Consider the following 25,979-nt stretch of genomic DNA (forward strand, 5'->3'; position numbering starts at 1 on the left):
AAATCTTTTATTAATTAGCACAAAATTTTGATTATTTATTGAATCGTTCATTAAAAGAAGAGATGCTTCGTCGGTTTTTATTATATATAAATTAGCATATCATTTAATCAAGCATGTTTGATAGTTACGATAAAATTAGCAAATCGTCGTTGTTTTAATTCTATATAATTAACGATCAAATGCATAATATAGCCTTCGTCAAGACTTTCAAGACTTTCAAGATTATCATAAAAATAAATAAAAGTAAAAAAGACGTTATAGCACAAGTGACATTTCTTTTCGAATACGCATACTTAATAATGCAATATTGTATTCGTAATTTATTTGGAGACAGATCGACTAAATAGACTTTTATACTTGAGGAAAGTTGCGACCTATACTTTTGCATCTTTTACATTATATTAAATAGACATTAAATAACCGACTTTAGCATAATAGTGATGATAAATTTTAAGACCAGTATGTTTAGGTAACAGAAGCATCTGTTGCATATTTAAAATTTCCGAAAATATAAATTTTTCAAGACTGTTTTATAAATAATCTCGAATCCCGCTTGACAGGAACATGCATATACAATGTTTATTTAAATAAGGATGACTTTGAGAGAGGAGAGAATCTTAATTAATATTCTTAATCTATACTGCAGCAAAGAGAAGCACGATTTGATTACGAAGTGATATAGAAAGATGATTTTTGAAACTATATGACTACTTGTATCTGTCGCATTACGTTTCAAAGTTTTGACAAGCGGATATTTTTTTTTTTTTTTGCACATCTCACTGAAACCAAAACAATGCTATGTTCAGCAATTCCTCGAGACTCGGCAATTCAGCAAAATAAGACTGTGTTGAATAACTTTAAAACTTTAGTGTGCTGAACGGATAATCATAGCTCTAAGAATGCTCGACTAGAACTTTATGAACTAGAAAAAAGCGAAGATGCGAAAGAAACCTATATGATTATTGCAGTCTATTGGGTGAATTATAATTATTTATATCAGTAGCCATTTCTGTAATTTACAGAACTGTTTTATAAAACTCAGAGAAGTTCAAATCATTTATTGATCTCTGAAGTTCAATAATTAATATTTGAAATATACATATAATATATATTTAAAATATATTTATAAAATATATTATAGAAAGAAAACAAAAGCTTTTTTATAAAGCGGCAATTTTCATAGGACGTTTTATAAAAAAATTTTACGCTTTTAGAAAAATTAAATTTACAAAAAGTTTGCAGAAGACACACACGTATGTGGAGAATAAATAAATGGAATATATATTGTTGTGGAATATATATAGCATGTTATTTGAAATAAAACTTATGATTTTTTGAGAAAAAAGAAAGAGAGATACCATTTCATTGAAAAATAATATTTTTTATTCAAATCCAATTTCCTCTGTTTGTTTTGCAATACAATACAATACTGCAAGAACATTTTAGTGAATAAAATCATCGATAAAATAATAGCTCCGAGATTGTTTTCCGATATACAGACATACATATATGACGCATCGCATTTATATAATAATGATGCGCAAACTCTTGATTTAAATTAAATTTCTAAATTTACATTAAAAAGGCATAATCCAATATCGAACATTGTATTACTAAAATTAAATATCGTCTTTCTTCTTTGTAATAGGAAGCAAGAGTAAATACGTAAAATCGATGTACCAGAAAGTTAGCTTTAAAAAGTTGTGACAGAAGTAACGAATTAATTAAAGAAGTTTGGTGAGAGTGAAGTTGGCAATCTTGAGCAATCGCTCCGCCAGTCGCTCGAGGGCATCGCGTAGCTGCCCCTGGAGAAATCCAGGCTCAGGTGAGCTCCCGGGACAGGTGTATCGATCAGGTGGTTAATTAAATGCCGTATACCTTCCCCGCTCGTGGCCGCTTCTCCTCCGCGATCCCGGTTTCTGCAGTCCTGCTATTCCTGAATAAGCACTAGGCCGTTTTTCGCGGTTCTCGGAACAACCTGGAAACCCGAACGTCGTCCCGAACGGCTCAGAATCGGTATTTCCACAAATCAACAGGTGGCTTTTCGCTCGCAAGGGGAAGGAAAGACGACTGGTAACGCGCGCGAAGAATCTATCCAATATCAAGTGAGTTTCTGAAAATTAAACCCCTTAGTCTCGATGCGGCCTAGATTGATTTTCGGCCCGATGAGTTCTTCGATAGTTAATTTTACATCAATATACGCGAGTACTCGATAGATCGCCTCCGGGATTGCGAACGATAATTGGAATGCGAGATTCGCGCGTGAGATGCTGCGAAGTTATCGGTCTACGGAAGAGGAACAAGGGAATACCTACTACGAGACCTTACTACGGGGATTCCATTTATCGAATTCGCTGACAACGGTTGTCCGATTGTTAGGAACGCGATACAGGTTTCCTATACAAGATAATTGCAATATGCGATGGATAATATAATATTGATTTTTTTTTCGCGAATAATCTAACACATAAATTGTTAAAATCTGATTAATCGCTGTCATGAACTTAATTTTATAATTTATTTTACATAATCTTTGTGTTACTACAAAAAATTTTATCAAATAGATTTTTGTATATTATATTAAAAATGAATCTTTTGATAAAAAGCGAAGTAGGAGAAAAACATGTATGACAAATGAAACAATCTTTTTCAAAAATAACATTACAGCTGTGGGGGAGAGAGAAGGAATGTTGACGTGTCCCTCTTTATAAATATTTTTACATTGCAAGGTTACGAACGTGCATCTTGAATAAATTTCATATCCAAAGAAAGGAGCACTTTGTGCTCTCTACATGAAGTAGAGGTTTATTCGTGACGGTGGAAGGTCGGTTAATTTCCTGGTTATACTTCGCATGAGAAGTGCTTCTACATGCTGGCGTAAAGTTAATTGTCTCCATATGCACGTGTGGAAGCAGCAGCCTCTACCTTGTTGCAGGCTTTTCTTGTGGCAAACTCATTAATTAAATTTTCGAAGTAGTCATCATTTATTTACGATCGCAGCATTTTCCCGTAACGCTTCTCGCTCTTTGTTTCGAACTATCGGTAACGGATTTTATTCTTACGAGTTCAAACGTTACTTTAACTTTGAAAGCGCACTTTTCTACGCAATACATTTAATTAAAAGCTTAACTTCTTATTTTCCAATCGATTTAAGTTCCCTTTTCTCGCAAGTTACTGTGTGTAATATTTTTTCGAAAAATTTCGCAAAGAGATTAAGCTCTTTCAGTTATTATTATCGACAACAAGTGCATGTAAATTGCCATTTAACTTTATTAATATGATCGAAAGATAGTTCGCATTACGTAGGATATAGAAAGACAGATTAAAATAGTTAAACTGTATTTAGCGTGCTATCAGAGGTTGTTCGAGGAGGAAGATGTATTTTAATTGGATTAAAGTTATATTTTCGCTCGCGCCATTCTGGCGTAAACGATACTCCCGGGGCATTGTACGTTGAATCTACTTTTAGGCACAACTACTCTTAAACCTCCGCGAGAGATAACCCGTGGGCAATAGAGAGAAGGGGGAGAGGTGGGAAAAGGGAGAAGAGAGGTAAAGGCGCGCACTTTGAGGTAGATCAAAGGAAAATGCGAACTCTTGGAAACGGTTCCCGTGGGGCCAAAGAGCAGTGTCTGTAAATGCATTTTCCACTTTCCCGGTTATTCCGGATTATTACACGCGTCTCGGTGAACTCGTGCGTGAGAAACGCGCGTGTCCGACATGCGTGTCAGGACGCCACCACTATGCAATGGACGAAAAATTGCGGCGCCTTCTCGCAATCCGCAGTTTTTTCCGCGTCATAAATTTATTATTTTATCTTAGAAAGAGAAGAGAGGGAGAGAAAGGAGAGCTGAATTATTAAATAAACTGTTTGTGAAAAATGTCACGCGTGTTTGTCTTTACAATTCTTAATTAACAAGATTGTGTTTATTTTGATAATTGCTTTGTTAGATGTATTTAATTTTCTTAATTAAAATGAAACTTGCGAATTCTGCTGAAAACTTGTGACCTTTTCTTAGATTGCGTTGGCAAGCTTACATCGTTACCGTATATTTCTTCGGTATCAGCGATATTTCTTGTTTGTTTTACATGTCTTTGAAATCACTCCCCAAACTCGCATCGACGTGTATCTGAAACCAATGGAAGACGGTCGGAGGATGTAATGGAAAGAGGGCGGATCGTAAGATAGGGTATCTGAACAGAAAAAGAGTAAGATAACGGCAAATCCTTCGATGTGTCTGACTAGGTGCTCCATTTTATCACTCTCGTGCACTTCTCCGCACTGCGGGGCTCGCTATAATACGTTCTCCATCTCCGGAAATAAACGGTTGCTACATAGAATGCTCCTCGAGATAGTCCATCGCGACTGTGTGACAAAAGGAAACAAAGAATGCTTGTCGTATTTCTTTATTGCTTGCTTTCGATATCATTCGCTTTCAAAATTGATACTAAAAACATCTCTCGCGATAGAGTTTTTCGTACCTTGTTGCACTCTGATCTATAAATAAATTGATATAACAAATAATTAAATAGATTTAACAATTAAAATAGTGTCTGTCTAAAAAGCATATGAGAAAAGTAAAAAAAATAAGCCCCCATATATACTTCTTTAATAGTATTATTTTATGAAGAAAGAAATATAATTCACAATCAGTATAATGCTATCATATTTATTTCTTCCATTTTATGGAGTCGATTTGTTTTATTGATATCACAAATTTAATTTTGTTAAAATTATTTATGTAACTGCAATTACTAAACACGTGTGTTGTTATCAATTTTGCAAAGGAAGTTATTTTCATTCTTTCGTTCTCTTAAAGTTTCACATATACACAATTTTCATTTTCAAATTTCCATTTATTCCGCTCTCTCATAAAACCGGCAGTTTATTCGACATAGTTTATCGTGACTGCGCTACGCAAACGCTGTTGCACGGAACTATATTGTAAGCCTAACATCTCTTCGCCGATCGCGTTTATACTTTGTTTCACATTATATCAGCCGCTATTTCCTTTCTTTTCCCTCATTCCTTCATCCCTCTTCGATTATCTCGCTTCGCCGGCCTTAAGTATACGTTGGTGTGCGGCAGGGTTTCGAAAGGCATCTGGTACAAATAAGGAATATCGTCTGGAAGAACGTGGTCTGAAGGACGAACGCGCTCGTAACGCGTAAGGTAGACTTAGGAGTCGACACCGGGGATGGTTACGGCACTCTTCTATCCGGCACACTTCGCATTTTCTATTTCCTCCTCTCTGTTCCTCTCTACCGAAGAAAATCTTCGCACGAATTGATAAGGAGAGAGGGGAACGGCCTCAAATATCCGTGTGCCACACGTCTATTGTCAGGGCTTTTTCCTGGGAACATCGCGAAAAGAACAGCTATACGGTTTGCGTCTCGATATCGGCCGGGCGTAAGATGGCTTTGTGTCACTCGCGGATCGATTCCGCCGTCATTTGTGTCACGACGGATTACTCGCTTTTCCATTCCCCATCCATTTGGACTCATTTCTGCTGGCTGCTTTTCGGCGAGAGGTCGAGACCTATCGAAGGATCGAAATTCCGAGGATTGAGTGACCTACATCAATTTTTCGGAATGACCTTTGGTGAGAAAGCTGTATTATTGAAGTAATATTCGCCACATAGGGTTGAGAATAAAACTTTTCTCAAATATAGATTTTTTAAACAAATATTAGGATCAATATATGTATTGTAATATTGATGTGTGTCGACGATTAATCTTTGTCGTTTTAAATATTAAAAGTAGTTATGAACAAAAATATATGCATTGAATTTAATTAGATTAGATTTATCAAGATTAATGTTTTGGAATTTTAAATTATACGATTTTATTTATTTCAAAATATTCTTTCTTGCAATTAGTTAATATTGTATTTGAAAAGCAATGAACGAAGGTATATGAAAAGCATAATGATTATGTGTGAAAATTTACCAAGATACCAACGTAATTTCTATACTTTGTTAAATATTGAAGTGCTAATTTTAATGTTTCTTCGCGCTTGCTTGCAAATTTTTTTTTATTTTTGTTTACCTTTCTCTTTATAATTTTTCATTTGACAGTAGCGACGCTATCGTATACAAACATTTCGCATTCATCGTCGTCCTTTCGAGTTCGAACAATTACCGTAATAATCTAGCGCGCTATTTTGCCCCTCTCTCTTCCTGTTCCTTTTTCTCTCTTGTAAAGATCCGACAGTCGTTTATATTTATGTTTCGTACTCAACGTTGCTTCCGGTGCGCAATAACAATAGAGTGGACGATAGCGAAGCTTAAGAATGGCGTTATGGCAATGGTGGGATAATAACGAGAATACTGGACTAGAGTGTACGGCGAGAGAAACCATGGGATGTTCGGGGATGCTTCATCTGCGCGATACAGGGCGCGAAACAAAGCAAGAACTTTCCTCGCAAGAAGAAAACTGAACTCTCATCTTTTTCCGGTTTTATTCTTCCATCCGTTCGCACCTTCCTTAATACTCACCTCTCCACGAGGATAAGGTGGAGGGAAGGTTGCCGAGACCGTCATTAATAACTTTTAATATCGTTCGCTGCCCAGGAAAGTCATTTCCGGATATTTGTTCCACCACAATATCGCTGGGGGTTAGCCAAGACCGCTATTTATTGTGATTACTGCCGCCATACCGCATTAATAGTCTTCTAATCTCAGGATTGACGAGAAAATTGTTTACTTTAAGTTTATTTTACGGAACAATAATATTTTTCCGCGTTTAGCAATCTCGCACAGTTTTGAAGAACTTTGAACGTGATAAACGAACGAACAAAAATAATTATATTAAAATGATAGATTTAATTGAAGTCTGTTAGTTGCTGATACTTAAGATAAAAATGAGATGAAATAATTTTTTTTTGGGACAGTTATGTAAAAGAAAAATCGTAAATCTTATAATTCTATTTTATTTGTTAATCTTATTATAAATGCATTTTTAGAAGCACGTATATTGATGTGTTTTGTTGTGCTTTACTCCTTATCTCTCTTTCTCTCTCTCTCTCTCTCTGCTTATTTATACATACGGCTGCTGTTTTATACATGCCGCCAGCCACTAAGATCGCGATTGCGTTAGCAAAGTTAGCGAAAGTGGCTACCAAACTTCCCAAGATTCGCGTCTTCATTACGACATTGATGTAGGGGAATAATTTCTCAAGCTGTTCTATATGCATAATTTAGTACAAAATGTCTCCTAATGACTTTACACGTACAAAATTAATATTACTAGAATATTACAAAATTAAAATTAATGTTTTTTTTATTATTAATGTCATTATAAACATATAGATGAAAATTAGAACTATTCAACTTATTTTTAATAAATATTCTTTTTATAACATTTTACATTTTACAAATACATTTTTTTATCAGTCCCTTTCCACAATTTGCATTTCAATATTATAGTTTATTAATAGAGGATGGTTGAATTTGGATATCGTACTATAGTTATTCACGACTTATTCCAAGAAAGTCTTTTTAACATTTGCATATTATCTGCGCCGAATAGAAACCTAGTTTAATCTCTGGAGAGATATACTTAGTGAAGAGACGTTCGATCAGGAAGCTTTCTTGTGGAAAAGCACTGGTTGGCCTACCATAGTGACGAAGAGTCCTAATTATCACTTGGTCGGATATGCTAGAATTGTTCGCGGAAATTCGTCTCACAAATCTTTCTACTTTCATCGGCTCTCTTCTCGGCTCTTCATTTCTCTTTCTTCTGTTTTTTTAATTTTTATCCTTTATTTAATATTTAACTTTTTAGTCTCTTTCTAAGAATATATGTATATTGTTATTTATATATATATCTATATATGATTAAATTTATTAAATAATTTTATTTAAAGCATATACACACACTGGGAATATTAAAATTATACTTTATGTCAGTTCGATTTTAGTCATAATATAAATATATTTTTTATATAAATGTAAAGTTATTAGTCTGTGAATAATATTATTTAATTGTTTGTAATAAACTACTGCCTAATATTTTTTTAAGATTTATAAAATTTTTTTAAAGATTTTGCTTCATTTTAAACAATATTGAGGCCGCTGTAACTTTGTTGAATCTTTTATTTTAGAAAAATAATAAACATATTATGACATTTTTGTTGTTATGATTGAATATACAGAGTATGTTTTTATTATTTATAATTTTTTATTTAAATTTATAATTTATTATTTATAATCAAACTTGTTAAAATTTTATCGTTTTTAAATCTTATAAAAGATAAACGAAGCATAGAAGCAGACTATTACATTTAATATTAAATGCATAACGTGGATATGTCTCTAAACAATTAGAATATCATTATTCCATCTTTCCAAAGCCGCCTAAATTGATTCGCACGTACAGCGTAGTTTATTGAAGGATAAGAAGAGGAGTAATCCCGGGATCAACGAATCCAGGGATTCACGAACTCGAGGATTCGACGACCCGAATACGTTTTATTTACCTCCGAAGAGTGGGTTCTAAATTTCGCGTCTCGGCGACCGCACTAAAGTCGCCCTTTTCCTTCGTGATGAAAAGGGATAGGGAATATTTTCGAGCCGGCTAACCATGAAATGAGATACGCGGAGAAGTTGACCCCGGCAGGTATATAGTGATCGATGAAGGTTCGAGGGATCTTCTTCCACCCGTAGTTGGGTCTCGCCACTTCGCGTGCGAGCATCATTTCGTCGTCGGGCACCTGTATACGTGCGCCTGGCAAGGGTCGCATGTGTTCGTATACTACTCTTGGTCTTGGAGATGATCCTGGGGTCGAGAAAAGAACCTGCACTCCGAGCACTAGACGATGTTTTCCTTTCGAAAGAGAATAGGAACTTTTACACCGCTCGTCTAGGGATTTCTCCAGAAGGGGCAGCTCCCTCGATAGATAAGCCTTTAGGAAGGATATGTATCCGCCATCTCGGAAAAAGAGACGTCTATCTTTCGGACACTCCAGATCGCTTGTTCACCAAATGTATGTGAGTGGATGAAATGCGAGAATGTCCTGGCGGTTACTAAAAATGTCAATAACAATAACGTCTCTTTAAGCTTCTTATACTTTTGGCGGAGATGCAAATTGAAACCGTTATTATTATCGTTGAAATGGAAAAATTAGTATTTATGTTTCAACTGATTCAAATGCTCCCCTTGGATACATAGTTATTATTAATCACAGTTATATGATAATTAAACACAACACGACAGATGTACCTGTAAAGTATTCTATTATCAATTATGCATTATTGTAATATTTGTCTTTTTAATCATCTATATTACCAGTAACTATTACAATATGCCTAACTTGTGTTAATATAACTTTAATACATTCTGAGAATACTTTAGTATATAGTTTATCAATTTGTAATATTTGATATGTTGAATTACGTTGAATAGCGTTGAAGTTGTTTAGCGTTTAGCGTTAACTTTGGTTATGTAAATTTTCATTCCGTTTACGTCATGAATAGAATTACAATTCAAAAAAAATTGTTTATTGATTATCCAAATTTACTTCATAACAGAGTTAAGTTAAAATTGATTTAAATAAAAATTAATGCAGCATTTTTCTCAATTAGTTCAATTTACATTATCAAATTTAATTTACAGGCATGCAAAGTTTATCAAATTTTTTATATATGAAATACATAATATAGAAATACATTTTTTAGATAAAAATATGTTTTGATTTTTAGATGTGAAAAAAAAATATGACCAATCATTTTTTTTCAAAAAATTGATAAAATTTAGTTTGACCAATATTCGTTTATCCCAATAAAAACCGAAATGCATAAACAAATTTGCAATAAATTCAATACGGTTCTTACTAACGCCTGCCTATATTTTTTACGGTTTTTACTCCGACAATTTGCCAAGCGATTTCAATCGCCTGGAAAACGATCGACGTGTTCGGATTGACGCACCTATATTACATCGCAAAACGAGACGAGAATATTCATCGCATATTCTTTCAACAAAAAAAAAAAAAAAACGTAGAAATAAGTGTGATGGTAGAGCGTAGTGACAACGAAATCGCGTTAATTTTGCGGATACAACGAACCGTCGTCGTCCTGCACGAAGGAAGCTCTTTTCGTGCCTCGTCTTTCTTCACCTGCGAATAATATTCGCGAAAACTGACATAAGGATCCAGATGTGCGCCGCGCGGAAACGCTTGTCGAACGAAATATCTCTCTCCGCAGTTGAAATCCTCAAAGAAATATTTTATAACATCTCTCCGCGGCGCTCGTGCCGGAAATCCGGATATATTCAACCGTGTTCCATCGTTGCGAATCCTGTTCCTACCTACCTCCGTGTCTTTCTCTCGCTTTTCGATTATCCACGCGATTGCCACAAAGGATCGTCCCGACGGTCGAGGAGCATTATTCCTTCGGCGATTACAAGACGAGTCGATGATCGGACATAGTTGAAGAAATGTGCGAAAGCAGTTATCGATTTTTTTCCCTGAGCGAACATAGCAAGCAAACATATAATATTTGCTTCAATGGGTAAAATATAATTTTTTTGTGTGCGTATAGAAAGAACTGTAACAATATTTTAGTAAAGTCGTGAAAAACGTACGATAACATTTAAAAAAATTATCCGTATTAAAAATCACGAAACGATATTATAATGTCAAAGACGTTTCATGTCTTCCAAAGCGGGTTTAAGTTGCAAATACTTGAACATAAATTTACAACTTTTATAAATTAATGTGCTTATTTTCCTTTGGCCGGCATCTTCTGTGCCAACAAGCACAATAATGGATCGAAAGAGATGCAACGAGAAAACAATAAGTTTTCGTAAGAAAACAACGGTATTCCTTTCAAGCGAGTAAAAGCGACCAGAATTTATTGTGGATAAATCTGCGTAATATATATACATATATATCGCGATTCTGTTTAAAATATTTCATCCTACTTTAAATAAAATTTAAAGTAAATATTCTCAAGGCCTTGACAGAATTGGGTTTTTTAAAAGATTTTGTAACAATTTAACTTTATGTATGCTATTAAATTTTGAAATTGATCAGATATTGAGATTTTATGCATAATTAAATTTGTTTTTTATTAAATTATGTAAATAATTTGTTACGCCATTGCTGCATGTGGTGTCGTAATAATTTTGCTTAAAGAGTAAAACATATTTGTAAGTTGTAGTAACATCGCAATCGTTAAGAAAAGTGCAGCGCGCTATAATACTGAATTCTTCATTAAAATTATTATTATTCAAAATGTTGCATCTTATTTCAGATCAAAATGGGAACGTGCTGGTTCGCAATATGGGTACTCCTCGTCTGTTTTATCGGTGATGCGCGACCGCAATACAGAGATAAGAATATAAGTGAGTATTTATCAAAATTTCTACTTTTTAATCATTCTAGTGTGTTACAAATATAAGTGTTAGAGAATAGCGCAATAATTGAGAGATTGAAAAAATTTAATATCAAAATCGTACTTAATATTGAAACGTATGTCTAATCATACAAGAAGTCTTAGTTTATAAATACAATGCGCGCATATAAATGAATGTTGTTTAAATGAATGAGTTGTAACATTTTAAATGAATATATTGATCACACGCGCTATAGAGAGACCGGCAATTCGTCTTACTTCAACTTTAACGAACCGTTTTAATCGTGAAAGCAAATCCAGATCTACGATTGCCTAGCTGCACAATGACAGATGATCTTTTGCGCTCCGAGAAATGACATTACTGTAGAGACTAAGTGCTCGATAAATTACCTTTGCCCGAGCTTTAACTGTCCATCCGTTTTACGTAACTATCATCGAGACAGTCATGCTTAAACGTTTCACTCGTCGTCGCGATAAATTAAGCGGTTAATCGCAGAGAAGAGATGAGCGCGCACACAAGCAATTATGCGGCTTGGTGAATGCACATCGCTCGAAAATAACACGTCGCGTTTAAACCGGTGTTGCGCAAATCGTTGGACATTAAATTCGCGAAATTTGCGCACGCATTGTAATTACTTTTAACTTCCATTCGGCGACTTGTCAAACGAGCGAGCAGTAAGTGTCGTTTCATGATTTAGTTGCGATTCGCAGTCGTTGACGCAAAAGTTTAAATGCGCGCGTTGGAAGGCTAATTATTCGCGAAATAATTTCGCTTAAATCTAAATTAATTTACTGTGACAGAACTGCATTTTAATTTTACAAAAATATAATTTCTTTTTATAATATATATAAAAAAATTATTTTGTCTTATATAATACAAAATTATATATAAAATACATATTATTTTTTTATATTATATGTAGTTACAACTGTAGTATAGTAAGAGAAAGACGATTAAAATAAAATATTATTTAATAATAATAATTTTTCCATTATATGTATATTTTCTAATTATATACGTTACATTTTTTTGTTAAATAAACAAATTATTAAGCTTTGATGACATTGAAATGATTATATGAATGATAAAATGGATCTTGCTGCAACAAGAATCGAAGAATTCGTTAAAATTATTATGATTTTTTTCTATTGTTGTGATGCTCTCGAACTGAATTTTAGTCGGAAAAATAACTAAAAATTCTGCAGTGCAGAGAGCCTCATTACTGATACAAATTTTTTTATAATATTTATTCCTTTTTCTGTCTTTCTTTTTATGAAACGTTGCAAGTTTATAAAATGCCTTGTATGACATGATTACGTTAGCTGTATGAAGAAATAATATTTACCACGTCTGCCTTAATTATGTGTAATGAGTTGCGCGTAATTAATGATCATCTATCCCCGATAAAAATTTGCTTTTTCATAATTAATTATACGCTTTTATTCTTTGTTTTTTTTTAAACTTTACAAGATAAAGGATTATTGGTTTCAGTAGAGAGTCATTTTGTCATCTTTATTCTTGTCATTAACTTTGTTTCTTTGCATCTTGTACGAGATAATTTGAAATCGATACGAGTGTTTCTTCGCTGAAAATCTCAGCCATGTTTTATGATACCTAATTGCATTTCCGTGTATTTTCCGACAAGAAAAATTTATCGTTTATTGCGGTAGATAATTAAATCTACATCCTTACTTCGTCCTTCCTTCGAAGATCTTTAATTTGTCCGGGAACGATTACTCGGAATTGCGAAGGATGCAGAGTCTTAATGTTTCCTTTTCCCCGGTGCACACAAGAACGCAGGTTCCGCAGGATTAAATCCTTTAGAACCGACACGAAGTTAATTAGACCTACGTGTCGCCCTTTACCGAAGGGTTACAACATTCTCCTATATCTTATGTTCTCTTTGCGGTTTATATCCGCGAATGAGACGTAGCGAAAAATAAATCTAAATTGCAATGTAATTTTAATACGATTTGCGATATCATTTATAATACATTATATATATACAATATATGACATTTATTCATCAAACATTTATTTATGATAAAATACAAACTGTGTTAAATTTACGTAATGTATCTAAAATGTTCTACATATATTTAAAAAGATATAGAAAGAGACACATAAATAGAAGAAGAATTATGATTAAATAACTTGAATAACTTGGATAAAAAATATATATTTATATTCTAAGTATACTGGATGGGAAAATCGTTTGCGTTTGGAATGAAGCGCGGTCGATTTTCATATATGTCGACTTCCAGACCACGGAGCTGCAAAGTTCACCTCCGAGACAGATTATAATGGAGGCTAGAATACCATGTCTCGCAGGTAGTTTCTGTAGTTTCCACATAAAATTTTTGCAGCTCGAGCGACTGCGAAATGAATACGGCGCGTACAGACATTTTATCCGCTCAATAAACTCGAACCCAATGAAATCGAGAGGCTTTTGAATTCGAGCGAGTCCCGACGAATGATGCTACGCGAGATTGGAAGTAGATTGCGAGAATACATCAGCGATATATATATAAGGAAATTCGAAGTCGCTGATCCCGATCGAATAAGATGAGAAGGATGGTTAAAAGATCGAATTAAGTGAGGATATTGCGCAAAAAAGTTTGAAATGAATATCTCCACGGTGAAAAATCCTGGGAAAATTCTTAGTCGCCTTCTCGTACCTGTTACGTTCGAGAAAATCGCTCGCGGGCACTATTTTATTCATTTTTCGAATTATGGAAATCTCTTATAAGATATTCGATTCCACTTCTTCTGTTAATGATTAAAAATGAAACGTACCTTTATTGAGTTTAACATGCGTATAATTTATTTCATATTTCTAGATTTTTGAATTGACTTTTTTTTGGCATTTAAAGATAAAAAAAAATAATCTACTTTTAATGTATAATATGAGAATTGATTGTCGAGCCGTTATTATATCGAATCTTGATAAATTGTGATGATATTATTTCAATACAAATTGCAAATAACATTATTTCTATCAAAAATGTCTAGTTTATTTAATTTTGTGATTTTGATTGAAGAAGTTGCATCGAATTGAGTTATAGTCGAATTAATTGAATCTGTGCACTGTGACTTATTAAATTGTGCAAGATATCGTCGAAAAAAAAATATAAGCGACATTTTTTTTGAATATACACAGTGATTGCAGAGATCGAGGATGTTGCAACTAAAAGGCTTTCGCAAAGAGAGCTTCCGAGTTTGTTAGACTCGTCTAGAAGCATATAATAGGCAATCAGTGTTGGACAGATGTAATTAAAGCGGAATTGAAATCAGGATTTTCCCCTGAGCGAGGCGAGTAGGTTCCTGTCGTTGGAAAATTGGTACCTAATTGATATTCCGATGAAAATTGAAAATCCTATTTTAATGGAAACCGGTGACACTTAATGAGAATCGGAATTTTCATTCTGGCGGCGCCCGACACCATGATATCGTCGGATTATAGACTCCCTGTTAATAGACTCTGTAATAATGTAAAAGAGCAATAAAATTTTACAGTCGTAATTATCATTATAATCTGCGATCGACGATCTATGATTTATGTGCGCGTTCGAGCAAACGAATCGACATTCAATATGACGAAACTTCGTTTGCAACGTTTGATTAAACTGGCGTATTTAACGTTAACAACACATCGATAATACTCTCGCGTGTGTCTCCTCTCTCTCTTTCAAAATTCGTTTGGCAAATAAATCGCGAGCGCAATGATCATTGATGCATTGCTCATACTGATCACGATTTCATCGGATCATCCCGCTTATTGATTAAGCTTTTGTTTAAACGTAGATCGGATTATCCGGAAAATTGCCACCGTTGTTGATCATCTTATACGTGCGACAATAAAATAAAATTGCCGTGTTCGATTTTATCTTGATTAATGTATATATGCGCAAACACATGATAAAACATTTTGTGAAACGCATTGTCGGAAATAATTAAATTTTTAGATTATTTATTTATTATTATTATTATTATAAATAACATATATAATTATAATATATATAATTATATATAATTATATATATTGTATATTATTATATTTATTATATATTTTAGAATTTAAAATTATTACAATTATTAAATTATCATAAAATTATTACAGTTGTAAAGATTTGATGTAAAAATGATTATTGCTATTGGCCTCCGGAAGCCACTCGCGTAATGGTAGTACAAAATGAGCCGACACAGGCTTAGCACTGCGCGTTTAGATAAGATTTTAGTGCGAATCGGATTTGCATCCGAGCGTTTATGGCGTGCCGACATCGCAATCCACGGCGAACGACCGTTCGAATCTATTGCGAGGTATGATTTACGTTAACCGCGTACACGCGCGTCTCCCTTTAACGTCGGCGCTGTTCTCTCCCTTCACCCTTATTCCCATTCGAACGAAAAAAGGACTATTGTCCGCCCCGATGCAGCGCCCGGGGGTTGCATTGTACGCGTAGCTGCGATACCACGATTATTTTGCACTCCACGGTTTCGTTGGCTGAAGCCCGATATATGTATATTCGTTTCACGGTCTGCCAACCGGTTAGACTGTCATTTCAAGGCATTTTCAAGGCTTCGCATTCTAATGAGAAAAAGTATCAATCGTTAGAAAATGCTGCTCTGAAAATCGTAATTAAGATCGGAGAGAGAAAGCTGTTTTAAAATATGCAAATAGCTTGATAAAGTGATACTTTAGTCGATACTTAATCGGAATTCTGGAGTTGTCATCTTTTAGCAATCGAAATAAAAACGTAAAGGGATCTAAACGTAGAGAAATCATATATATGAAAGGCAACGATAATTACGCATATTAAGAAACGCTTATCATAAATAATTTTGGCAAAATAAAAATTAAAACTGAAATTATTAACAAGATATTTTCTACTTCTCTCGTAAATGGATAATATAATATAATAATAACAACTTATACAGATGGGACGAGTGAAAAGCAAATGGAGCAAAGAGCTTATTATTTGTAATATAATATTGAAATTACACGCTATTGCAGACAACGAACAATTTCCGGCGGCGAATTAAAAATAGCGATCGCATCGACGCGATGGATAGCGTATAGCAATGGTTTTATTTGTGCACGAAATGAAATTTTTATACAAAGTTTCCGCGTCCGATTCGCAATGCGGGCAATAAAAGCGGAAGGAGGTCACCGGGAGTCATTCTACGCGGAAGAGTTTAACCTAGGAAATATCCGGGAGGAGAACGGACCGATCGCGGAAACCGGAACTTCGGATAATTGCGTCGGTAGGATTGAAGGAAAGTTCGCTGATTTTCTCGAAACGATTGGCCGGGTATGTGTTCTCTCTCTCTCGTGACCTCCAGCGCAACCCTTGCGGTTCATACGTTGTGCTTTTGTTCGCACAACACAAATGTTACAATAGTTTGTACAAAGCGTGGTAAATATGGCGTATAGAATAGAGCTATTTTAGTTCCTATGCTTCATATATCCGCGAATTTTCTTTTAATATCAAAACATCTTTTATTGTTATGGTTATAGAGAGCACAAATCTCTTTCGGGATATAAAATCAAAATATAAAATTAAAAAAACGGCAATTTATATACATATATCGATTATATTGATTTATTTTTAAAATACTATTTGCATGACAATTTAGAGAGGTAAGAACAAAGATCTCTGCTTCCCAAAAGTCTGCATCCATGATCGATCGCATTATTCAGAATTCAGAAAAAGTACATAACAATGCTGGTGCTAAACAATAGCTTGTACTTTTTCATAATAATCCGTGTTGGCGCATCGACGCACATTAACTAAAAATTATTGCCGCACATCCGCTAATAGACCGTCGCTTTAACTCGCAACGTGATATGACACGTAAAAAGGAAAAGCAGATAAATAAAAACAGGAGCAGAGAGTAGATTTACGATCGGGACGGTGATTTATATTTACATCAAGAACAGGGCGCACCGATTTTCGCAACGGGGTTTCCTATCCTTTTTCACGTTGTTAACAAGTATAGTATCCATTCCGCTCTTCGTGTGTTTCTCTCGCTTTTCCTATCTAATATTATCTATTACACGTGGAACATTGATAAACGTTCAATTTTATCGCTTGTTTGAAGTGTTTCCTCTCGTTAGAAGAGGGTTTTTTTAAATAGATTGTTATATATATTTAATTGTTTGACTAGTCTGTTATATAAAACCGAAATACAGAAAACACATTTTTGAAATCTTTTTCCGTTCGATTATTCTGTTCAGTATTACAACGTGCAATACAATATATTTTTTATTGCCTTTAGGATATCGTGATATCGTTTGATAAATCCAATATACGTGCGTTGTGCTTTATGGAGGTACATTGTATCCCGCCAAACTCTTACCCCTGTGTTTTATAATATTCACTCAACATATTTTACAGCAATTAATATTGGCGATTATATTTATTATTATCGCTAAACTAAAATATATTAATTGTATTCACATTATTCTTAATATTATAATCATTAATATACTTTTACGAGTTACTTACTATATGATATAAAATGCCGTAAAAATATTCTATATATCTAAAGAGATATATCTACATATATCTAAAGATATTCTTAAATAACGCATAGAAATGTATATATACAGAATGTATTAAATATAATAATAAGAAAATTGAACATTCTTCTTTTTTCAAAAGATTAATAAAGAGATTATTTAAATATTTCACATTGACAGCGTGACATTTAAATCACAGTTGTACAGTATTGACAAGCAGTCCTTTAAAATGTTCCGAGATGGTAGCAGTTGCATCCTGTATGATAACATATTTCGCGCATAATATGACGCAACATTACATGAGTGACGTGCATTATAGGAACTTACATAGTCAGGAGGCGCTTCATATTTTAGATAGTTTGAAGCCACGAAGTTACCCATGAGGCTCATCTACTCGCAAAGCTTTCAAGCAAAATTGCGCAATATTTTCCAAATGTTCAGTGTTACTTTTGTCACGTTCTTTATTGCGCCATATTAATAAATTTGAATATCGCATTAATTTGAATATCGCATCAATTATTAAAAGGAAACTCAAGAATTTATATAATAAATAATTACTATATTTTGTACTTAAAAATTAAGTGCTATATTATAATACATCAAAGAATTAAGAAAATTTACTGATTATTATTATATATATTATTGTATATATATAATATAATATATTATAGACACGTCCTGGTTTTAAATTTAATTTTAACACAACGCTATTTCGTTGAACTGGTAAATTATTATTCAATTACTATGAATAAACGTTACTCACATAAATGTTATGTCATTTTCCTCTTATCAGTTTACTCTGTTATTTCATGCTGTGAAATGTGAAATAATTACAGACATTTGTAGAGTTTCTGATGATTGTGCGGAGCTTCCGGATTACGCACACTTTATCTCCTGATGCTTTTAAGGGACTTTTGTGCAAGGCACTGTAACTTTCTATACAATTTCGGAGCCATTAAAACAATATCTCACATTTCATGAGTGTATACGCACTGTGTATACTCTAGTAGCAGTTCAAACATTTATACTGCGAGCATCAATGTAATTCGCCATGAGGTAAATTTTAAGAATATGTGCGACCGATAGCTACAGAATTTCTCTTACACGGTACATCGCGTATTAACTTCTCCTCGAAGATTGAAAATTGAATATTGATTGTAAACTAAACATTTTATGTGCCCATGAACGCACTAACTTCTCGCATGAATAAATCGTTCATCGGACCCGTGATCGCCATTAATGTTTCATGGGGATTTTATGGACGCGAATTTCCGAAAATATCATCGAATGATGCATGTTTTATTTAATCGCGTGCATTTATATGCGATAATGCTCAATCAAAAGATTTAATGATACAAATTAAACATTTTTCTCGGATTACAAGTTTAAAAATATTAACAATTGATACATATTTTGTTTTAAATCGCCAACGTGTATAACGATCGATTAAAAAAATATTTAAAAAATATTATCTACTTTTAATATTTTTATTAACTTAAAAAAATATATATAGTAGTATAATAAAATTGGTTATAATGATTTATAAATTATTAGATAATTCGATGGAAGATTCTTTTACAACTTTTGTAGAAACAAATAATTTTAAGTTTTTATAAAATTATTTCTCATTGCAATTTAAATTGTCATTTCTATCGTAATAATTTAATAATTAAATATATTATAAGATATTCGATAATGCTTACAATTAGCCGTGCGAAAACAACAATCCTCGTCGAATTAATCGAGTTCACAAAGACAGGAGTCGTGAATCGTGTGGAACTCGATCTTTAAAATATATCGAGCACTTTACGATATTCGAGCTTTTCACGACTCGTTGAGCTCATTAAATTCAAGCGAAACCCTAGGCGTAAATACTGAAAGAAGGCCGCGCTTCGTTATTCTGCGACATTTCGAAATCCTGAAACGGCCGGTCGTTAAACGGAAAACTGCTCTCAATGCGCGCACACGTACACATACGTATCGCACGACACAATCTTACTTATATACATGCACACACACACACACACATACATACTTCCACCGAGAACCTACATAGATGCGGATAGTAATCCTGCCGATGCTGATATGAACCCAGATCGGAAGCTCTTTTTCCTTGCACCGCGCTTTATGAAAAAAGATAGCACTCGCATATGAAAGCCGACGTGTCGTTTGTTACTTTCATATTCGTAATCATTTGGCGGATGTGACGCGGTATATGGTCAGTTTATTCTGCGCGTCGTGAATTTTTATCCGTCGGGAAAACATCACCGGGTCTCTTATTTGTTTCCTCGTCTATATCTTCTATTTTGTCGTTTTTTTTTGCAAAAAAAGTTTACAGTGAAACCAAGATTCAGATCGTTGAAGAATGTCATCTCAACTGTTTGCAATTTCTTGAAAATAAAATAAAATAAAAAATTGAAATGAATGTTGTGAGAGAAGATACAATATACATATATATATGTGTTTCTTTCTTTTCTTAAATATAAATTTAACGTTGTTCAATCAAATATAAGTATTGAGAGAATATAATATTAGAATGAGAAAATTTATGTTATTTTTTAATCTAAAAGAAAACAAATTACTCAAGATTAGAGGGAACACATTGCGGAAGAATAAGTATCGATTTTGCTTAATTAGTGAAATCGGTATATTACTCTTTTATATATAAAAGCGGAAAGAATAGCAAAAAACGCCAATACGGCAGTTTTACAAAAGGAAAGAAAAAGCAGACAATATTGACTGCAATAATTCCGCGGAGGCGTCTTTATTCCTCTGCCATTCTTACCCTCGCGTTACGCATATCGATAAAACAAAATTGAGTTTTGTATGAAAAGATTTCGTGTGGTACTTTTTCGCCACATCATAAATGGTGAAAATTTCTATTTGCCCTGCGATATTTATTTTGTTCATTTCCTTAAGTGATATGAATTATTCATAAGAATATACGCAACGCAGAATTATGTTTATTTACAGTAATTATGAATATGATTTTCTTGACATAGGAAAAAAATAGAGTTTTACGTTATTTACAGAATATTTAAAGTATAGTAATCAACAGATCTCGTAACTCATGCATGCTTTAATTTGCAAAATTAAATTAACTGATGTTTTGAAAAAAATTTTTATGGCAAAGAAAATTTTATGACAGGTATTTTTATAAAAAATGATAGATTACCATGTATTTGTACGATAATAATATATCACAATTTACGTTCAATTTTTTTACTTTCATTGTTGCCATAGAAATGCTTTGTTATCATACGATTTCTTATATTTTTTGTTCTCTGCCTTTTTAATGCGAGATTTCTTCGCGAAGAAGTTTTTTGCACGATCGCTTCCAATTATTGTGAAAAAAAATTGCCAATTAGGAAGAGACGTATTCGAATTGTGTCTACCGCATTATGCAACAGTAGCAAGTGCTCGACAAGCACCCAACGAATAAGGAATCAATTCAATAGAAAACTTGCAAATCATCTATAATATGATCTTTATTTCCACGATATCATTCTCTTGACAAAGTCTTATAAAAAATAAAAATCAAAAGAATTAAAATTGATAGGTAAAAGTACAAAGAAATAAAAAAAATCTAATTTCTAATTTAAAAATAAAAAAGAAAAGAAATTATAATTCTTTTTAAAAAATAAATTTTTCAAATCTTTTTAAGCTTATTTCTTTAAAAATACTTACAAAATGTTTTGTTAGTTACATATTGACGAGATTTTTTCTTGGTGTTTGTTTCTTTTTTGATAATAAAATTACTATCATTTATATTAAGTTTTCGAAAAATGTAGACAAATTGTAGTTTGCAGAAGCAGGAAATCTAGTAGAAAAGGTCGACTTTGCGAAATACGGTGAAATAAGCACGATTGGATTAAACAAGCGGCAACATACACGCGAATAGGCAAAAGCTCATTCTTATTTCTGGCAAGGTTCGCTGCGCATTGTTCGCAAAATGGAAATGAAGCCAGGAGTAATTTACGTTTGAATGACCGCCCTTACCGCGCCTTACTCATTTTCTCCATTCATTTCTGATATTCCGGGTTCTGCCTTTTTACCGACTACCTTTTACCGCAAAACCGATCGTTGACAGAGTAATCCACACAGACTCCAGTAGAAGAAATTCTTTGGAACTTCTTCTCATTCTTTCTGCTGATTGTTTTTTATTTAATTGTGGCCTACTTCAGAAATTAACAGTAACAATAATACTTATAATAATTATTAATAATTATAGAGGAGATGTATCACATTGAAAATAGTAATATAAATTAATAACAAACAATTTGTAAGTGTATATTAATTTTTGTTTAATTTATATCCAATCTTAAAATGTCAAAATTATAAAATGTGAAAAAAAACGACTTACAAAATTTTTCAGTAATATAATACTGGAAAAATAAAATAAAACGTGAAACAAGACATAGATTTTTCCGACAAGAGCAATAACTTCATTGTGTGGCGCGTAATATTACTTGACACAATTGGCGACAAATGGATATTGTGATGTACCATAAACATAACATTCAGGGCATCAATTATCGAGAAATTATTCATCGTGCAGTACGTTATCTCTGCATCTCAATGATGTGTTTTACAGCATTTGCTGCATTTGTTTCGCTTTTACACTGAAAATCGATTCGATGCGCGCAAGCAGGAATAAAATGACCATTCGATGGTTGAAATAAACCATCGTACGATGACGTAAAATGCGGTAATGAAAACATGACGAAGATGAAATATTGGTTCGCATTTATAGTGAAAGAATGCACGATTAATGCAAGAATTAGTTTCTCGTTCGATAGACAAATGTGAAATGTAAACATCGAAAATTTATCGAAACTTGATTTAACGTCAGTATATATGTACGGTATATTATATATGATAAAGAAATAAAGAGCTGAATCTTATCTCGGAGATTGTGCTTTAATATTAAACTTTTATTTTTCATTTTCATACTGTATAATATAATTAATGCTAAGAAATGCACGCCTTATTTTTTATTAAATAGATCCACATAACTACTTTGATAACAATTTATTTTTAAAATGTGTGACATAAATTAGAAAGCTTCTTTATTATTTTAGAGAATTTCTTTGAAAATTTTACTTGAATTTACAAAAATGTTATTTATTAATTGCATTTCGTTAATGAACATTTCCTATTAGAAAACAGGACTTAAGATATTATAATAACGAAAAACTTGCGTTTTTCTTTTGCGAGAAAATTTATTTGCCAGTGCTTATATAGAATCGTCGGGAAGATAAGATTCTCCTTGAGATTTCGTCTTTGATCTTCTATGCGGTTTCAGGGGCACATTCGGGTCACTGACTGTCCTTTCGAGGACATTACATCAACCACGCGTGTAGAAACGGACGAGAATACGAGGCCTTAGAGCAACGACGTCTTTCAGGCTCGCGCGTCTCGTTTAAATTCTGCATTAATTAAACCCGAATTCCGCTTGTCTGTCGAATAGCTGTTTGATTAAATATAAAAATGAACCTGTTCTTTCTGGTTTAGCATTAATATACTGCATCGTACGCTCATTTTCTAATTATTTATGATATCTCAGTGGAGTTGAAATATACATGAATTACGATTGTCTAATAATTTCAAAAATATGTGATACGATTGAGAGAGATAAATATATTTATTTGACAATTTTATGTCAAATAAATATATTACATGACAAATTTGATTAAACGTATAATTATGCAGGCTACATATGAATGGTATATTTTGTGAATAAAACATACGTGATGAAAGTACTATAAATTTTTTGTTGCGTGTAAAGATACAAATATAATAATTTAATATTGATAAAAGCAGCATTTTAAATCTTTGAATGTATTTGTATAATATGTAATATAATTATCCTTTTTTATGAGCGGCTATAAATATTATGGGTGTTTAAACTAACGTGATCATTTAAACACATGCATTTATACACATACAGATTATTTTAATGACTCTCTGTAATAACAACATAATAATAATAATAATAATAATAATAATAATAATATAACAATGCCCGGTCAGTAATTTTATGAACGATATTACGATCGCATTTTGCTAAATATCCTTTGCGTTAATAAAGCTTATGAATCCGATATATTTTTACGCGAATTCTTCTCGACGTCTCTCTAAAAGTGGCATGCAATTTCACGGGACCGAGACGCTCCTCTAATGCACTCGCGCAATTATGAAATCTCGAGTCTCGCACGACGTGCGGAAACGCGACGAGCAAGAAACCCAGACGGGAAATCTCTGCTCTTCCAACGAAATTCCCTTTGTCCGAGAGAACGACGTAAGAAGTCGTGAGTGGCCGACTTGACAAATTATTGTCAGTCGCATTTGAGCCACTCTACCGCTTCTTTCCTGTCAAACTGCGAAATGGGAACGTATATCAGAAGAGCGGGCGCACACATTAAACACATACGTACACATATGTACATATAACACATAGACACTTTCCTTCGAAAACGCCATTGCGCTGAAATATTGGGGCGCGGGTTTGTCGTGTGTGTTTAAGTTATACTTACATTAGTATTTTACGATGGAAGTTTCGTGATACGGAATTTTCTCTGCCAAATAATATAATGTCTGTGCGTAATCCCGTTAACTATTAATGTCTATAATAATTTTATAGGATTGTAATATTTGCTAGAAAATTCAGTTACACATTTCATCAATATCAAAATCATATAAATTAAATTTATCTCTTCATCAATGTAATAATTCTCTCTCTCTCCCTCTCTCTTATTTAAGTTTTATTTTATTTTTATATGTACTCTCTCTTCTATGTTTAATTTATATAATAGTTTATGTTATATAATGTTGCTTGAAAATATTTGAAATGCAGGATTATGTCATAGCTTAGGAATTTATCAATGTGGTAACAATGTGTTTGTAAATCATGAAAAAATCAGGCAAAACACGAAGCGTAACTGTCGTGTAATTCTCATTATATCATTAGGTTAAGAAAGGTGTTTTATTCGGTCACGGAGAGGATTAGCTTTTCATATTTTTCGCGCGAAAGATTTAAAAAGACATTTATGAGCAGCATCGCTATTGACGGCAAGAACGTGCCTCAAATCCCATGTACGATACACCGTCTCTATGTTTACCATTACTTAAGGCACTTGTCACGTACGGGAACTCGCGTATATACGAAACGCTCGGCGTTTACACAGGATCTTTCGCTATTTACGCCGTATAAATCTCGAAACACTGTGCTTTTCTTGGGTGGAAAACGTAGTCTCGAAAGTACGTATCCAAACACACCATCACCGTTTGTCGACTCCTCCGCTCGTACCGGAAGCAAATGGCCCGTTTCAGCCGGTTTCAACGAATGCATTCAAATCCATCGCATTCGTTTCGTTTCTTCGTTCGAGAGAAAGCGAAAGACAGAGGAAATCCGATAAAAGAAACATCACATCTCATTTAGCAATCTTCCTAAACTATCTCACGCAAATAATATAGGCCATTATTTTAAAAAATGATGGGAAAAATACTTTTTCTCTAATTTTTTATTTTTATTTTTAATTGCTCGAATGTAAATTTATGTAATTTATTAATAGAGATTAATGGAGCATTAATTACTGAGAAACACGAATTGTAATTATTAATTGAAATATACGCGTGTTACGAATCTTTTAGACTCGTGTCTCTCACGTAAAATTTTACGCCTTTTTAACGCGCAGGATTCCGTGGTCGATCGATCTGAAGCTCGCACGATTGAAACGAAATTCATACGAACGCACTTGGTTGGAATAGGTAATCGAACGGCTTGATTTCTCTCTTTGCAAGTCAAGCAGTCACGTTTGCTTCACGCGAATCGCTCTCGTATTGGTTTTTTCTTTATTCGCGATCCAATCTATCTCCTCATTTTTTGACGAACCACGTCATTTCGATAAAGAAATTAATAACAACGCATAAATATATTGAGTTTATTTAATTGGATTATTATTTTTTCTTAATTCTATGTTTTAAAAATAGATTTTTACCTTCCTCTTTTGTACCTTTTATACAAGAGCAGTATCTTTTTATATCCTTACAATTCCACTGCAGCGGATAGTAGCCTCGTGTCATAAATTATTTTGTA

General features: G+C 33.4%; 1 protein-coding gene across 6 annotated transcripts in view; it reads left to right on the top strand.

The window, feature by feature from the left end:
• Window positions 1-25,979, top strand: part of LOC145939409 (uncharacterized) — a 94,531-nt gene that overhangs the window by 21,707 nt on the left and 46,845 nt on the right. For 5 of the 6 annotated variants that reach the window (XM_083043696.1, XM_083043691.1, XM_083043693.1 and 2 more), the window contains exon 3: window positions 11,256-11,346. In XM_083043696.1, coding sequence (XP_082899822.1) covers window positions 11,262-11,346 — 85 coding nt within the window. In that variant the 5' untranslated portion in view covers window positions 11,256-11,261. Of the gene's footprint in view, window positions 1-8,968; window positions 8,987-11,255; window positions 11,347-25,979 lie in introns of those variants that run through there. The other variant, XM_083043697.1, reaches the window with a different exon arrangement.

This window comes from Prenolepis imparis, unplaced genomic scaffold (genome assembly GCF_030444845.1).
Source record: "Prenolepis imparis isolate NDT839.2.m4 unplaced genomic scaffold, iyPreImpa1.0 SCAF_8, whole genome shotgun sequence".
Classification (NCBI taxonomy): domain Eukaryota; kingdom Metazoa; phylum Arthropoda; class Insecta; order Hymenoptera; family Formicidae; genus Prenolepis; species Prenolepis imparis.